Here is a 17,823-nt window from a genome sequence, read left to right on the forward strand (position 1 = left end):
TCCTTATATATTCTAACCACCAACCCCGTGACTATCTTAGAGGTTGTAAATATCTTCTCCCACCCTTTTGAGGTGTTGGGTCGTTTTTTCTTCATCCCCAGATCAAAAAGATCATCTTTTTTATTGTCTCCTTTTCCCTTTAAAGTTTTACCTTTGGAATTTAGGTCTGTAATATATCTCACATTTGCCATGGAAATAAAGGAGCGTCCACTTCGTGTTTTGTGCCGGATAAAGTCGTGCAGGTGAAAGGCCAGCACAGTGCCTGGGACCCGGAGGGGGGGGCGGGGTGCGCAATGGGGGTGATCGGCAGTAGCGCCGAGGGGGAACTGGAGGCGCCGCCCGAGGACACCGAGCGGTGCGGGCTGAGTTGCTCCGCTGGGACGGGAGCGCTTCCGCGGGCCCCGGGGCCGCTGCCGGGGCTGGCGCTAAGGTGACTGTAGGCTTCGCTCACTCCGGCCGAAAGCAGCGCGTCCCGGACGAGGGGTGGCCCCGGGCAGGGCCTGGCAGTGTCCTGCGGGCGGGCGGCGCTCGGGGGAGCCCGCGGCGGAGAGGGCGCCTCTACTCACCAGCTGCTGTCTGTCTTTCTGCCCGCGCCCCCCCTCCCTCCCCTGCAGGCTCCCTGTTCTCCGCCCTGAAGCCCCCCGACACCGTGTTCAAGGTGGTGTTCTGGCTGGGCTACTTCAACAGCTGCCTCAACCCCATCATCTACCCGTGCTCCAGCAAGGAGTTCAAGCGCGCCTTCCTGCGCATCCTCGGCTGCGAGTGCCGCGCGCGCCGCCGCCGCCGCCTGGGCAGCTGCGCGCACACCTACCGGCCGTGGGCGCGCGGCGGCTCGCTGGAGCGCTCGCAGTCGCGCAAGGACTCGCTGGACGACTGCGGCAGCTGCCTGAGCGGCAGCCAGCGGACCCTGCCCTCGGCCTCGCCCAGCCCCGGCTGCCTGGGCCGCGGCGCGCCGCCGCCCGTCGAGCTGTGCGCCTTCCAGGAGTGGAAGGCGCCCGGCGCGCTCCTGAGCCTGCCCGAGCCCGCGGGCCACTACGGCCGCCGCGACTCGGGCCCGCTCTTCACCTTCAAGCTCCTGGCCGAGCCCGAGAGCCCCGGGACCGACGGGGGCTCCAGCAACGGGGGCTCCGAGGCCGCGGCCGACGTGGCCAACGGGCTGCCCGGCTTCAAAACCAACATGCCCCTGGCGCCCGGGCCGTTGTAGGGCCCCGCGCACAGCTTCCTTTCCCGGGAAGGAAATCCTGGTGGGGGAGGGCGCGGAGGGGGAGGGGCTGTGGGCGCCTGGAAGACCCGGGCCCAGGGGAAACGGGAGGGGGGTGGGAGGGGCGGGGAGAGGGGCAGCTGCTTTTCTGGCAGGGGCATGGGTGCCAGGTACAGCGCGGAGAGCTGGGCCGAGCATGCTGAGATCCTGGAGGACCCGACGCCGGCCGGGATTCCGTCTCTCTCTCTGTGTGTATATATATAAACGAGTCCCTCTGTACATGTATTTAACCGTGGGTACACGTGCGTGTGTCTGTGCGGTGTCCGTGTGGTCTGCATGTGTGCGTGTGTGGGCCAGAGCTAGTGCGCGCCCAGGAGGCAGCCGGCGCCTGTCTGTCTCGTGACTTCATACCTCTCAAGCCCCTCTTTGTACTACACTGAACGCTGGCACTTTGGCGGGGTTGGAAACAAAGTCGGACATTAAAAGTCATTTCTCCTGTGCGTCTGTGAGTAGTTTGTAATCGGGGTGCGGTAGCTGGTGTCTCCTTCCCCTTCCCTCCTCTTGCCCTTCAGGTTTGTCCCAGTCCCTGCCTCCTCCGTCCTGATAGTTGTGGTGGCCCCTCCTCCCCCCTCCCCTGCCCCGGGATCCATTTCTGCCTTTGCCATTACTGCCCCCCAGAGCTAAACACATCTGACCCTGTGGCTGCAAGTGACTCCTTGGACTTGTCCCCTAAATCCTGCTTGCCTGCTTTTGACTCAGCAGTGTCTAAATCCACCTGTGTGGGCAGCACTGGGCAATGTCTGGGCCTGGCCCTGACCTCTAGGACCCCAATCCTAGCTGGGGCTCCCTGGCCAGGACCCTAGGTGTGTCTGTCACCTGAGAGAGGATGGAACCCAGGCAGAGAAATAGGCTGATTCCCTTCACCTCTCCCCAAAAACCCTAGGCCAGACACTCCATTGTTTGCCTATGCCCACAGAACCTGAAAAAAATCCAGACTGCAGAATTTTCTGGATAAGATATGGATCCGTGTGGTCAAGCAACACGTGGACACAAGATCCCTCCTAAGCTCTTCTAAGTGGCCAGCCTTCCTGGGGAGGAAACACAGGAAAGTCACGCAGAGGTAGGTCATACCTCAGAGAAGGTAACCTCAGTTCCGGTATCAGGCCGCTGCCGACTACCTTATGACCTTGAGACAGTCACGCCCCCTCCCCAGGGTTTGGTTTCCCATCTGTGTAATGATGGGATTGATTCCAAGGTCGTTTCTACCTCTAAAAGCCTCTAGTTTGCTAAAAGATAAAGGATGGGAAACAAAACAGGGAGCATTTTTCTTATCTACAATTCAGAAAAGGCATAAGAGGAACATCTCCACCTCAATCCCTTTTTCTTGGCTGCTTTCCTTTTTCTAAGTTGAGCCTCATAATTTTTCAAATGGCAAGAGCCTCTTCCAATAATATTAACACATCTATATTTTATTCTATAGGTGATTGAAGCAGAAAATGCTTTGAGGGAGGAGAGACAGTTGTTCATGTAGCTGAAAAATGTGAGGGATATCAGGCATGGCTAGATCTAGGGGCTTGGACAAAACTTAGTTTACACACAGGCTCTTACTCTTTTATCTAGCTCTGCTTATCTTTATATGTTACCCTTGTTTCCTTTCTGCAAATAGCTTTCTCATATCATTCTTACAACTTGACACCACCCCCCCTCCCAAAAAAAGACAATTTCCCAGCAGTTCTGCCCAAAAAAGTCCTGGGAAGCTAGAGGTTCTATATCACAATCCTTTTTAAGACTCTGGAGAAAGCTACAGATATACTTCCAGAAAAATTCACATACAAAAAGAAATTTACATTTTCATATGATTTCAAGTGACTCACCCCTGTTTAAGATCTGATTAAGTCTGATAGCTCAGGTTATTTGAGCTGAACTGGATTTTCAGAATTATCTAGGCCAAGCCCTTCATCTTTACAGAGGGGAGACTGAGGTGAATAACTTGACCTCATCACATTAAAGTAGACCCCGGTCTGCTGCCTCCCTGTGCAGTACCTTTTCCAGTGCCTTGCACTGCTATCCTGGGGTGAGTATATCATCCAACAGAGAGCAGGTGTCTTCTTGCCCCTGTAGAGAAAAGGTCCTAGGGAAAAAGGAGCCTGAATCCAGTTCCCAGGGAAGAAGAACAGTTTGGGGTAGTCCTCTGAAAATATTTTGTTAGCAGCACAGATCTTTCAAACCAGCCTTACACAGAATCCTGATGTAGGTGTGGGCCAGAGTGAAGTGGGGCGAGGAAGACAGAGCCTCCCCCCTTGGCTGCCTCCTCTTCCTCCACCTGCTCCTCAGTCCTTGCCTCTGGCCTGCCCAAGCACCCTAGGACTCGACACAGTGAGGTTTGATAACTGCTGGTCTAGTGCAAGTGAGTAGGACTGGGAGTCACTGGGACCGGGTTCAGGTCCGCACTCTGTGTCCTTGAGCAATTCACCTTGCTTATTCTGTCTGGTCTGTTTCCCCATCTGTCAAATGGATATGATCATCACAGCCCACCAGGAAGTGAAAAGGATTCTATGAGATCACTGTGGTATAAACACTGAACTGTAAGTCACTCGGCAGATGCAAGTTATAATTTGGACCTTGGATATCTGAAGCCACAGGCACCAAAGGCATTTCCTGAGCCACTCAGTTCTGATGACCTCACGCATTGGTATTTGGAGGCCACCCAAGGCAGCACAGGGAGGCAGTAGCAGCCTCCTGCCTCCTTCCACTTGGCAGTGGCTCACATCCCCCAAAAGTGCTGGGCTCCAGGTATACCCCCAGCCAGAGCCTGCATTGTGCAGACCTCTCCAGGTCACCTCCCTGTGATCATGTCCAGGGAGGGCCCGAAGTTCATCAAGAGCCCTTGGGCAAACAGGTCCTCTCTACTCTGAACTCTAGCTGGCGGCAAAGCAGCCCTGTTCTGTTCTCTCCAGCCACCCAAACTCTGCTGAGTGATTTGTCGCTACTGAGGCAGGCACAGAGAGACATCTGCCAATCAAAGAGGTAAGTGGTTCAGCAAGGAGGGATGATAATTAATCCTCCAGATCTGGGCTCAGATCCCACCTCTGCCACTGAGTAGCTGTGTGACCTCGGGCAACTCATGACGTGGGTCTAAGCCTCAGTTTCCTTAACTGTTAGATACTAGTACCCACTTCATAGGGACACTGGGAAGATCAAATGAGGTCATGAAGGTAAAACACCACCATTCCAGTCACTTGGACAACATCCGAGAAACAGTAGCTATTAGCAGATATATTCATTATTCAGTTCTTTACTTTGATATATAAAGTTTAGGAAACTGGAATACCCTCTCTTAACTGTTACCCCTGTCACGTAACTGGTACCCAACAAGTGTTCATTCTCTCTCGACAGAGCCAGTAAAATGCTGGGCAAGATTTGAGGTCTGGCACCTTCTGGCCTTGACTTGCAAAGTAGATAGAGGGCATGACAGGAAAAAATAGAAAATTGGGCCAGGAAGGGATGTGCTTTGTGGTTTGTTTTTCCCCAGCTTTACTGGGGTATAATTGATAAGTAAAATCTGTATATATTTAAGGTTACAACATGATGTTTTGATATACATATACATTGTGAAATGGGGTTACTACACTCAAACTAATTAACACATCCAGACTGAGTGGCTTAAACAACAGAAATTTGTTTTTGCACAGTTCTGGAGGCTACAAGTCCCAGATCAGGGTGTTGGCAGGGCGGATTTCTTCTGAGGCCTCCTTCCTTGGCTGATAGATGGACGTCTTCGGTGTGTGACCTCACACAGTCTTTCCTGTGTGTGTGCCTGTGTCCAAATGTCCTCTTCTTATGAGGACAGCAATCATATTGGATTAGGGCCCACCCTGATGACCTCATTTTATATTACTTACCTCCTTAAAGATCCTGACTCCAAATACAGTCACATTCTGAAGTACTGGGGGTCTAGGACTTCAACATACGAATTTGGGACATTGGAGGGCACAACTCAGGTCATAACAAGTAGCAATATCTCAGAACCTTGGGACTTAAGTCATAATGTTAGGGCACATCAATGAAGGGGAGGCATTAGTACTGACTCACTTTCAGGCTTAGAGAAGTTTAAGTAACTAGTCTAAGATGATGTGACTTCCAGGCGGAAGAGGCAGGATTTGAATCAGACAGCCCCCCGACCTTGCTCCACACGCTGCCAGCCTGGAGCAACCTCTGCGTGTGGGAGGAAGCGCCTCTCACCTTGCTTCTTCAAGGACCCTCTTCCTCCTCACTTCCCGCCCCCCCCCCCCTTCTGGTCTTGGACTTTTAGGAAACAAAAGCCAGGAAAGCTTGCAACGTCTGAATCCCCTCTATGGATAAGCCTCACCTGAAGCTTTTAAGCACAAAGCCTGCTGCCTGCTTGAATGAAGGGACAGTGATGGGGGTGGGGGGTAGAAACATGAAGGAACAGCACAGAATACCATGTGGTCCCTCTACCCAAATGTCCCCGGGATCCCCACCTGAAGGGTGACTCGGCGCTGAGCCGCGTCGTGCGCGGGCTGACTCAGCCGGGTGTGCGGGGCGCGCAGCCCCCGCAGCCGCGGCGCCCTCACGAGCTCCCGCAGAGCAGGGAGAGGTGAAGCCTCCTTCCTTCCCGCCCTCCCGATCCGCAGGGGGTCGAGGCCGCCTCTGAGAAGCACTGTGCTCGGGCGTGCACCCCGTCAGCGGAAGGACCGGCTTTCCCTCCCCTGGGTCCCCGACAGGCGCCCGCTTCGCTAGACACCGCGTCGGAAGAGCCGCTTCCTCCGCGGGGCCTGACAGCCCGCGAGCGTGACTGAGGCCCCCCGCGGCCCGCAGCCCGGACCGGCCTCGGGCAGAAGCCTCTCCTCCGACCCCCCCGACCCTCCGTCTCAGACCGTCGTGTCCTCGCCCCGCCTCCGCCGAGGAAGGCGTCGGGCCTCGGGGCAAAAGGCCGGTGCTGTGGGAGACTCGGGGAGCCTGCTTCCAGAAATCAAACAGCAGTCGTTTCCACGCCTTTAAATCCCGCCGGGCGCTTTCACTGCTCCCCGGCAGGCTGCCGCACAGCCTGCGCTCGGTTTCCGTTTCCTTCCTCCGCCGGAGGCTCTGGTCGCCGGTCCCGGGCGGGGCGCACTGCGCGCCGGGGGCGCGGGTCTCCCCCGCGGGCTCAGCGGGCAGGCGCCGGGGAGTCTCCAGCTGCGCGCGGCGGCGAAGACGCAGCTTCGGGGGCTGCGCCCTGCCTCCCGCAGCGTGGCGCCCTCGCTCGGGAAGCGCGGGGACGGGCCGACCGTGCCCGAGACTCGGCCGTGCCCGGCCCGCTCGGCGCCCCCTCCCTGCGCGCTCCGCGGGGGCGCACTCGGCCTGGAGGCGGGCGCGGGCGCCCCCTGCTGCCAGCGCGCCGCGGCGACGGGGCGGGAAGCGGCCGAGCTGCTTGGCGTTGAGCCGGCGCTGCCCTGCCGCTTCCTCCGAGCCCCGACTGGTGTTGCGGCTGCAGCCCGACGCTCTAGAAATCCGGGTAGGGATGTGTAGCTTGGCGTTATGTGTCGGCTCCGGGGGATCTGGGAGCCCCTTAACCAGTTAACGCAGAAGGTAGCGCCTCTGTACGGTTTTCCGGAAGAGTGCGGCGCAGCTTTCGTGCGTCTAACTACTATTTTATGATCTGGGGGCCGGGGGCCAGGTAACGCGGTGGCAGGCGGTGACCAAGCAGACAGGCTACTTCTCCTCTTGGACCTCGCATGAACTTCCCTGTAGTAGGCTGAATAATGACCTTCAAATACGCCCACCTCCTAAGCCCTAGACGTGTAAATGTTACGTTTTCTGGCAAGAGCGACTTTGCAGCTGTGGTCATGTTAAAGATCTAAATAGAGACGAGGTTATCCTGGGCTATCCCAGCGGACCTGACCTAATCACACGGTCATTGTAGTCAGGGACACAGGAGTCAGAGACAGCCAGAGGTGATGTGACAGCAGACGCAGAAGGACAGAAAGAAAAACATTTGAAGATGCCGCATTGCTGATGTTAAAGATGCAGAAAGGGGTGCTCGTTTCAGCAGTCATGGAACCAGCACCACAGTCAAGATACAGGACATTTTCATCACCCTGAAAAGTTCTCTAATGCCCGCGTGCAGCCAGCCCCCGCCCCCAGTCCCAGCAACCACTGAGCTTCCTATCCTTTCCCCAGTATCACAGAAGGAAGCCCTTCTCTGTGCAGCCTGCCATACCGGGTGGTGTCCAGTTTGCGGGATGCTCTGAGATCTGCCCGAGTCGCTGCATGTGTCAGTAATCCATTCCTTTTCATTGGCGAGTGTTAGTCCTTTATATGGATAAACCACACTTTGTTTATTCCCTGTTTCATGAATACGGGGCTGTTTTCGGTTTTAGGATAATATAGATAAAGCTACTGCAAACATTTGCCTACAGGGTTTTGTGTGCCAACACATGTATGTTTTTCTTTCTCTTCGGTAAATACCTAGGAGTGAGATTTTTTAGTTGTATGGTAAGTGTATGTTTAATTGTATAAAAACTACCGAACTGTTTCCCAGATTTGCTGTACCATTTTGCATTTCTACCAACACTGCATGAGGTTTCTAGTAGCTCCACATCCTCACCAACATCTGGTGGTGTGAGTCTTTTTAAGTTTAGTCATTCTAGTAGATGCATAGTCTGTCTTGTGGCTTTCATTTGCATTTCCTTAATGACTAATAACATTGAACATTTTTTTATGTGCTTCTTTGCCTTCTGTGCATCGTCTGTGGTCATGTTTCCAAACCCTTTGGTCACTTTTTATTGCTTTTTTAATCTTCTTATTGAGCTGTAAGAGTTCTTTATTTAAGGTCTGATTCTTTTAACATGCATGTGTTTTGCAAATACTTTCTCCCAGTTTATGTCTTGTCTTTTCATTTCTTTAAAAATGTCTTTTGTAGAACAGGCATATTTCATTTTGATGACGTGCAGTTTATCACATTTTTTAATTTTATAGTTCATGCTTTTTATTGTCCTAAAGTAATCTTTTAATTTAAGAAGAAAGCAAACCCAGCAGATGACTCCGTTTGCTCCCGGAGGCCTGTGGGGAGGAACAGTTGGTCTTTGAGCTAAGAAATGCAGAGACAGGAAGAATCAGTGTGGGCCTTGTGGCGAGCACTAAATGGAGAAGGGAGGGGACAGTGGCTCTAGGTTCAAGCAGCTTCTAAGGCTTCACGGGCGGGCTCTGTTCTGCAAACAGAGAAGGTGGAGCTCCCCACAGACTCAGATAACGACATGAGTAAATGAACAACTGCAGACAGGGGTAAGAGTCATGGGGGAGAGATTCACTGTGCTCTGAGAGCTGATAACCAGGCCTGTAGCTTAGTTGGAGGGGGCGGCCTTAAGCGGTGGCTTTGAATGAAGGGAATGAAGCTTGAGCTGAGCTTTGAAGGGGTGGGAAGGGAGCACTGCAGGAGAGGGAACGGCCTATGCAGTGGCTCTGGCAAAAGGATGCTTTCCGAGAGGCCGGTGCGATGGTGCTGATCAAAAGGCTGGCAGGGCCGAGGCCATGTGGGGTCTTGGTTGTATCTTTGTTTTCACCTAAGAAACTAGGAGCAAAAAGGGGGTTAATGTGATCAGATGTGCATTTTGGGAAAATTAATCTGGCTTCTGGGTTAGAGAAGAAATGGAGAGTTAGTGTTCCATCCAAGTTAGATTAGCCTCCTCACTGAGATGACTGTAATTTAAAACAATGAAAATGAAACAAAATAAAAACAAAAAACGGAAAATTCAAGTGTTGGCAATGATATGGAGAAATTGGAAACCTTATACGTTGGGGGTGGGAGTGTAAAATGGTACAGCCCTTATGGAAAACAGATTGGCAGTTCCTCAATAAGTTAACCCTAGAATGACCATTTGACCCATTAATTCCACTCCTAGGTATCGGCCCCAAAGAACTGAAAAGAGAGACTCAAACAAAAACTTGCACATGAATGTTCATAGCAGCACTGTTTACAGTGGCCAAAAGGTGGAAACAGCCGAAATGTCTATCAACTAACGAATGGATGAACAAAACGTGCTATTTCTATACAACGAAATACTGTTCGGCCATAAGAGAGAAAGGAAGTGCTGATATACGCTGCAACATCGGTGAACCTCGAAAACATCACGTTAAATGAAAGAAGCCAGACACGAAAGGCCGTATCGCATGAGTCCACCTACGTGAAATATCTAGAGTCACAAGGCCATAGGGACAAAAAGCGGGTTAGCGGTTTCCAGGACGGAGCGGAGGCAGCAGAGGGGAGCGGGTGATCATAGCTACAGGCTTTCCTTTTGGCGTGAAGACAGTGCTCTGGAGCGAGATAGTGGTGACAGCTGCACAACACTGTGGATGTGCCCGATGTCACTATCAGTAAAAGTTTACCACAGTAAACATTTAAAGTTAGCATGTCCTCATCGCCCCCTGGGGCCCCTAGTTCCTTCATCTACGCAAGGAGGAAGGTGATCTCGTTATGCCCCTCTGATCCTAATTTTTTAAGATGCCCTAACTGCTCAGGTAGTGTATTTTGCACTCTGCCTGCCTGTGGGATGATTTAAGTAAAACCTAAACAGGCAATAATATGGAACCATAAAATGAGAATGTACTCTCTGCTTAGTCCCTTCTACTCCCTCTGATGTATATCACGTTGAAAGTCTCAGTTTGGTGCTAGTAAGTCTCTAACAGTCGCCAGTCTCCCTCTCTCATATATATATTTAAGTAAAGAGATAGCAGGCTTAGGCTCAGAGCTCAAATTTAATTTTACTATTTTATTTTCATCTTGTTTACTTTTACTGAAAACTTCCCTTTAGAGCAAGTGGCACTGGTATTATGCAGATGACATAAAATTTTCCTTTTAATATCATTATTATTAAGTGGAAAGGAATGAAATTATTTTAAAATTTATGTCAATAATAGAGGACCACAGAAATAGCAAAAACCACGATGTGAATATGCTAATGACTGAAGTGCGCTGTTCAATTACTGCTGTTACTGCTTGGAAACTGTAGCCCATCAAACCTTGAGAAATTACAGGCTGTGGACAAGTTCTGGCTAAGAACTCATATTGTACCCACCCCGGTGCACCCCCACCCTGTCACTGTGTCACGCAGTGGAGCAAGGGGGGCGAGCCAGAGAGGCCTACAGTTTGGAAATTAAACTGAGGAGACAGAAGCTGGCTTCTGGTGCACGGCCTCTCGAGCTGACCCTGAGGGTGACCGGGGATCTGCTGACTCCATCTCAGGGTTCCCAGCAGGCGAAGTGATGGCCGGACAACAGCAGAATGCCTGGTCAGCCTCCCTTCCTCCTGAATCCCACCCACCCTCCAGAGGGGGGCACGTTGGCCACCCCTGAGCCAAGGAATTGCAAAAGCTGACTACTTGCTTGGTAAAAGGAGCAAGGGGAAAAACGGAGAGGTTAAGAGCACAATGTAATATTCTGAGAAATGATCCCGCTCGTGTACTTCTAGAATTAAGTCAGCGTATTAGCAGCTCCGGCTGCCATAGCAAAATACCACAGGCCGGGTCGCTTAGAGACAGACATTTATTCTCTCACAGCTCTGGAAGGCTAAGATCAGGATGTCAGCAGGGTTGGTTTCTACAAGGCCTCTCTCCTTGGCTTGCACTGTGTCCTCACATGGCCTTTTCTCTGTGAGTGTGTATCCCTGGTGGCTCTTTTCTTATAAGGACATCAGTCGTGTTAGATTAGGGCCCCACCCTTATCTTCTTTAGCCCTCCTTCCTGGTAGCCTTGATCTCCAAATAGTCACACTGGGGGTTAGGGGTTTAACACATGGTTTTGGGGGGGATGCAGTAGTTCAGTCCATAACAGTCAGGGTGTGGGAATCTTCTGGAAGGATACACTGCACACTGTTAATATAATTTCTGGGGAGTGGTGCTCGGTGTCGAGTTAGTCCTATTCTTCTACCTGAAGTTTTAGAATGGTATTTTTTTTAAAAAGACGACAATAAAAGGATATTAATTGAAAGGGGGTGACAAATTTTAGCCTGCCCAGTACATCTAAACAGGCAACGCAGCCCTGAGTGTTGAGATCACGGGCCTCACTCCTAGGCACCCAGGAAGCCTACGTTGCAGGTATTAGCGTGCCAAGTGGTCCCCAGTCCATCAGCGCTAAGGGAAAGAAAAGGGCCCGGTGGGGAAATAGCGCCAGACTGTAGGCCAGATGTGTCTTTAGGAACCTCCACTGCCTCTTTACCCTTTGACCCCCTAGGCTCCTGGGCTTACACATGCTCTGCACCCCCATGGGTCCCCAGCTCTGATGGCAGAAGGTCCAGCACAGTGGTCACTGGAGCAGGGAGGGGGGCGCTTTGCAGCCCCCACAACCTCTCCACTCGCTTCCCATCCCGCGTCTCCCCGTGAGGTCAGCACCGTGGCAGAGCCCACACCTCCAGGGCTCGCGCAGGAAACCTGAGGAGTAAGTGAGAGGCTGCTTCAGTCCCTGGATTTATGTAAACCTCCTAATTGCCTCCATGCCTGTGGTTGTCAGCCACTAATTATTAGGTGTTTTGTCAGCATTTTCATAAACTGTTCCTTTCCGTGAGGCATGGTAAGCACTCACTCCGGGCTGAGTGGCCCGGGAGGCCTGTGCACCGGAGCTGCAGCCCCAGAGGGCTGGGGGCGGGAGGGGGGGGATTTTGCAGGGGGGGGTGGACTTTGAAGCTGGGAGCCAGTGTGGGAGGCAGCGCCCTGAACAGCAATGCGCCGAAACAGGGATATGCCAACATGTGCCTTTTCACGTGGGGCGCGGCGTTCCCTCCTTTGTGTCCACAGATCTTTGCCAAGAAACCTTAAATGGTGCCCTCAGGCCTGAGAGGCTCAGAGGGGCTGGCACCCCGAGGAGCTGGGTGTGTCAAGGCGGGAGTGTGGCTCACATGGCAGACGCCAGTAGCGGTGGCTGGGACGGGTCAGAGGCTTTGGTTTCTCACCTGAGAAGCCCGGAGGTGGGCTGCCCGGGGCAGTGGCCGCTCCACAGGGTCGGGAGCAGCCCGTGTCTCCTCTGATGTTCTCCTGCTAATGTGGCGGTGAGGTCCCTCTTCCCGGCAGGAGGGGGAGAGGGCCAAGAGCTAAGGCACATACAGCTGACTCTGTCCCCCTTTTAAGGAGATTTCCAGAAAGCCCTAGCTGTGTTTCTGCCACGAGTGCGGTCAGTGTCCTGCCAGGTGGCCGTGCAGGCCTGACTGTGCTAAGCGTTACTAAGATTATTGCATCGATTTTTTTTCCTCACAGCCTTGAAGGAAGGTCTTTTCAACCCCGGGGTTCCAGTTTAAGTCGCTTTCCCTCTCTGGCCCTCAGTTTTCTCCTTTGTTTTATGAGGACTTGGACTAGATGAGTCCTTCGCTCCGGGTCTCCAGACCCCTAGGGGGCCTCGGAGGTCAAGGGGAAGGGTCATGAGTTTGGATGGGGGGATAAATATTATATTATATTCTTGTTTTTGCCAACCTCTAGTTAAAATTGAGCATTTCCTTCTATTATGATTGTAGGCAACAGACCACAGAATCTTAGCAGAACCTGTGACTTTTTCACCAAAAGAAATCACAGATTTTTTACAGGGTATTATAGTCGTTGAGATATGTTAAAATAATGTTTTATTCTCACTACCTCAAAACTATGGCAGTTATTACACCTACCATATTTAATGTGATTATAGGTACATATATCTCAAAACTGTGATTTATGTCACAAAAATATTTTTAAATATTTCAGTAACTTTTTGCAATAGAATTTATTTTCTTCCTAATCTTGTGTGTTTTGTTTTATGCACTAAAAAAACATTTTTCTGAAAAGGGACCCATAGGCTTCGTGGCCTGACAAAGGAGCCCGTGAAACAAATGCGATTACCTCCTGGGCTAGGACGTCTCTTTGCCCCTCTGGCTGTAAATGAAACTCTGCCACTAGCTCTCACTGTCATCCTGAACAAGTCCCTTCAGCTCTCTGTTTCCTCAGTTTTCTCTTCTGTAAAATGGGAATATGCATGCTTTGTCTAGCTCAGAGCTGCTAGGAGAACCAAAGTAATCCACAGTAAGCACACTCAGTTGCAGAGCATATGCATATTCGGTTACATGGGGCCAGCTTCTGAAGTGCTAAGCAAATGCTGAATGTTATTAAATTATTCAACTTTAGCCCTATTTCCCAGAAATGCTGATGTTTTTCTATTACTTCTGGATAAATGTCCCGCTACACAGCCACATATTTGCTGACACCAGCAAATATTGGTGTTGGGATTGAGCTAGCGCAAAATTCAATAATAAAGAGGAAAATGCACCTTAAGTGCACCTGGGTGAACCTACTTAAGAACACGAGATGAAATGAGATTTCACCAGTGGGTCGTATAGCTTCAATTGTCTTATGCCCTCTGAAAAACTTGAGCCAATATACCATGGTTTAAAAAAGTCATAGATCAACAAGTCATTTTCTCTGCCGTCTCTAAACACAGGGATAATCGGACAAATGACAGGGAAGTTGGTTTCCTATTTCATAATCTGTGTCTCTAAAATATCCATGAGTACTTATCTAATATTTATTCATCTAAGAAGTCTGCTGAGGTGGCCATCATGAATTTTTTAAATAGCAAAGTAAAGATCTACAAATATCTTATTTGTTCAATTATGTTTTAGAAAGAACCTCAAATGATGTTTGGCATGTTACAGAATGCTTTTGGTCTTGAACTCAAAGACACAGCTGGTCAGCTTGGCCAGGAAAGATGGCTCCGAAACAAGCTGGTATTTTGATCAGTTTCCCCCATGATTTATGGAAATGCTCGGGATGTTTTTGTTGGAGAGGATGTTCTGTGCAATGGAAGCTCCCCCTTTTTCTGGCTTTGAGAGAATTTCAGTCTGATGCTGGGATCTGAGCTGTATAGAGAACCCAGCTAAAAATTAGGCTTAGGGGAAATGTTAATGCTACTGAAAAAGAACAAGTAAAGCCTACTTTTATATTTTTTAAAACAACAACAAATAAACCCTGATTTTTATATCTTGGGACTAGTAAAAGATCACTCGCTCATTCATTCATTCGTTCACTTGCTGACAAGTGTTTCTTGAGTATCTACCTTTGCAAGGCATTGTGTCAAGCACTTGGGATATAAATGGCCCCTGCCCTAGTGAAACTTAAAGCTAATGTTCTAACATTCAAATCTTTGAAAGAGAGGCTCTGTCCTAAGTATTTTACATATATTAATTCATTTATGCTTCCCAATCACCCAGAAGAAAAATACTGTTTCTATCCCATGTTACAGGGAATCAGAAGTTTATTGAGCGGAAGGAGCTTGTTCTGAAACTTTATGGACTAGTCAGGGGCTGAGCTGAGGTTCAGTCTCTGCTCATCTGATGCCACAATCTTTGCTCTAAAACGGGTTGGCAAACTACAGCCCACTGGGCAAGTCCAGCCTGATGTCTGTTTTTTGTAAATAAAGTTTTATTGGAACACTTATTTGTTTACATGGTGTCTATGGCTGCTTTCACCTGACAACAGCAGTCCAGCAGTTGCAGCAGAGACCGCATGGCCCCCAGATCCTAAAATATTCACTACCTAGCCCCTTACAGAAAACGCGTTCCAACTCTTGTTCTAAAACTCTACTTTCTAGCAGGAAAAAAAGCACACAAATAAGAGGTGAGTATAATAATTGGGAAATAATCAAGTGCCATGGTTCATGAAACAGATTTCTGTGGGAGAGAATAAATAATGGGAGCTGTGGGGGGTGGTTAGAGGCGTCCTCTTAACAGTCAAGCCCCCAGAGAGGAGACCTCCGTGCTGAGATCCGAATCCTGGGCTTGGCTGCTCGCTGAGGAATTTATAGGTTACTTAGCTCCCCAAATATTCACTGCCTCTGCTTTGACCTGATCAGAGACCAACGAAGAAACCAGTCTCCTTTTTGGAGGGAAAAGGTGTTCTCCCCATTCAAAGGGAGCCTGGGAGGATTCAGCGAGGAGAATGACAGATGAAGATGTTCAGCACCGTGCTTGACACCCAGCCTCCCCTTTTCCTTCTGTACCCTGCCCTTGCCACCTGCTGGACCCAAATTGGCCCACTGCCTGAACTTGCAAAGGTTTGTACATCATGAACTCAGTGCTTTATGCTTCAAAATAGGCATGGACATTTAATATAGAAAAGCGAAGGTCGGAAGGATGTTTCCTAACTCAATATATTGTTTGGTGCAGTTGATGAGTCCCAGGGGGGAAAATGTGCTAGCTCAGTCATTCCGTTTGTGGTTCGGGCACAAATTTCCTTTCTTGGCCCAAATGACCAAGGTTGTGGGGGTAGAGGGGGGCTGGGCAATCAGGTTAGCGAGTGCAGGGTGCTTGCCTTGGCAGCCTTCTGGAGGACTGCCTCCGAGACTCTCAGTCTCCTCTTTGCATGGTACCTTCATCCATCCGTCACCAGCATCAAAGGCCTCATCTTTAACCAGGCTCTGAGCCATTTGCTTGACACTGAAAGACCGCTGAGTTTTCCTGCCAAGCATATATCCATATACGTTTTTAGAGATATAGATCACCTTCAAAGGCCACTTCTCCTTCTTGCAGCTAAGGTTACTATATGTGGGGGTGTTTCTTGGATCTGAGCTCCCCTCCCTCTGCCTTCTGAGCTCTCCAACTGTATTGTGCACACTTGCTTTCTGTTTCTGTTTTGTTTTCTGGTATCTGTTTCTGTGGAAGTTTCTAGGCAAGTCACCCATCCTCTTCAAAAGAGGGGAAAACACACAATTCTCAGCACTTTGGAATAGCTGTTGGAAAACAGGGCCCCTCATAGCTAAGATGTTTTAGGGAATCCAAAAGCAAGATAGGTTTCACCTTGTCCTTGGACCAGACTCCTGTGCCTTTTGGGGAAAATGGATGAACTTTTGGATATTTGGAATTGTAGTGGCCATTCTGGGGAAACTGGGTTTTAGATAAGTCCATCTTAAGGAACACCCTTGAAGAGAGAGGATCTCAAACTTCTGGGAGACAATGGAATGCATTATTTGGTATTCAGAAGCTTTTTAGATACAAAATGACACCAAAAACAGCTTTAAAAGGATCCCTACTCTAAAAGCATGTAAATAAATATCTTCAGTAAGAGACTCTGGCCATCTGAGCAGGTAACCTTAACTTGGCCCGTCTGCCAGAAACACAATTTGGATCTAACTATTCTATTGAGTTTGAGACATGGCTAAAAAATTTGAAAGATCTGTTTGTGTCTGTCTGTCCATTTATATATGTCTATGTATAATATAGATAGATATGTGACATTTTTCTACCTCCGGATGGTATTACCAAAATTAATTTGTAAAAAGCTCTATTCCATTGTTTTAAAGACAAACAAGCACTATATAAATTAAGTATACTCTGAGAAATGTAGGAATTAACCTAAATGTTTTCAAGTTCACATTGTTACTGGGGAGATGATGAAAACCTCGAGGGGTTCTTATCTCTTGAGGGAAAGATTTCAGTCAAGAGACAAAGTGTAGCAAAGTAAGAAGGAATTTATTGGCCGCAGCAAAAATATACTTAGGACAGTGAAACAAGAAAGGTGCACAGAAATAACAGGAGAGCCCAGGCTGGGCTGCCTTCGCGCACTGAGAAGCCAGAGAGAAGGGGCCTTGGAGACAGGTTCGGGGGTAAGCTGGGGACGAGCTGCCGCTGCCCATTGCTCCCCTGGTTGCAAGCCTCATGGGGTCCTCTCGGAGGGGAGACTGGATGGTGCTGGCGTGCCACCCTAGGGGCTGCGGAGAGCTTGCCTGGGGACCTATATTTTCAGGGGTTTTAAAGGCTGGCCCTTTAGGGGAGGTCTTAGGGAAGGACCTCAACAGAATACTCATCAGCGTTATGCAGCTGTACCAAACTGAGGTGTATTCTCTTAGCTTCATTTGTCCTTGGGTGTGGTTGGCAAATGGATTTCTGTTCTCTGTCTCCCTGAATAGTGTGATTTAAGCTATTTACCCTCTGGCTGGGGAGGAGAAGTGCAAACCTTAAGTGTCCTTGGTTTCGGGAAGATAGGATTTACTAGGTGGCCACAGACTGCTGTTTAACTCTCTGTTTCCCTAGTCCGCTTGTCCTGGAATTTTCCGAGCTTTTACTATGTTTCCGAGCTATAACAACATGACCTGGGATAATCTTTGATAAAAGTTGGTTAAAGTTTAATAAAAACAGTCATGTCTTATTTGTTATCAATATTGAGTGTCATGCAAATGTACAACTTTCTCTACCTGGGTTTACTAATCAAATAAGCTCAATGTTACCTCTGTTACGAAATTCGTCAACAAGGAAAAAACTCGAGATGTTGGTCAGCCATTTAATGTCTAATCCAAAAAAGCAAGTCATTTAAATAAACATAAATAAAAGGCTTATACATTAAACTTAATCCTGAGTACTCTTTGACTATCTGAATCATTTCCAGATAACATAAACATTCCCCAAAATCTCCTGATATGTTCCTGAGGCCTTCAGCCTCTCCTGTTTTCCTCTCTGAATGAACAGCCTCTTTCAACAGCCTAACTCAGATGCAGGCACACCTCCTGTTACTGTGCTTCACAGAGGCTGTGTTTTCTCACAAATGAAGGCAAGACCCTCCACCAGCAAAAAGTAATGATTCGCTTTATTGCCGTGGCCTGAAACCGAACCTGCAATATCTC

General features: G+C 49.5%; 1 protein-coding gene and 1 long non-coding RNA gene across 2 annotated transcripts in view; both read left to right on the forward strand.

Annotated features, from left to right (window-relative positions):
• Positions 1 to 1,204, forward strand: part of ADRA1B (adrenoceptor alpha 1B) — a 40,309-nt gene extending 39,105 nt beyond the window's left edge. The window contains exon 2 of the mRNA XM_087816095.1: positions 615 to 1,204. Within this exon, the coding sequence (XP_087672221.1) occupies positions 615 to 1,204 (590 nt within the window). The remainder of the gene's footprint in view (positions 1 to 614) is intronic.
• A 5,422-nt stretch (positions 1,205 to 6,626) lies between these two features.
• On the forward strand, positions 6,627 to 10,245 carry LOC148093403 (uncharacterized). Its single transcript, XR_015714377.1, has 2 exons — positions 6,627 to 6,716; positions 9,103 to 10,245. It is a non-coding gene; the product is annotated as an uncharacterized LOC148093403 (long non-coding RNA).
• Positions 10,246 to 17,823: the final 7,578 nt, after the last annotated feature.

The sequence above is a fragment of the Miniopterus natalensis genome, chromosome 4, assembly GCF_054644295.1.
Source record: "Miniopterus natalensis isolate mMinNat1 chromosome 4, mMinNat1.hap1, whole genome shotgun sequence".
NCBI lineage: Eukaryota > Metazoa > Chordata > Mammalia > Chiroptera > Miniopteridae > Miniopterus > Miniopterus natalensis.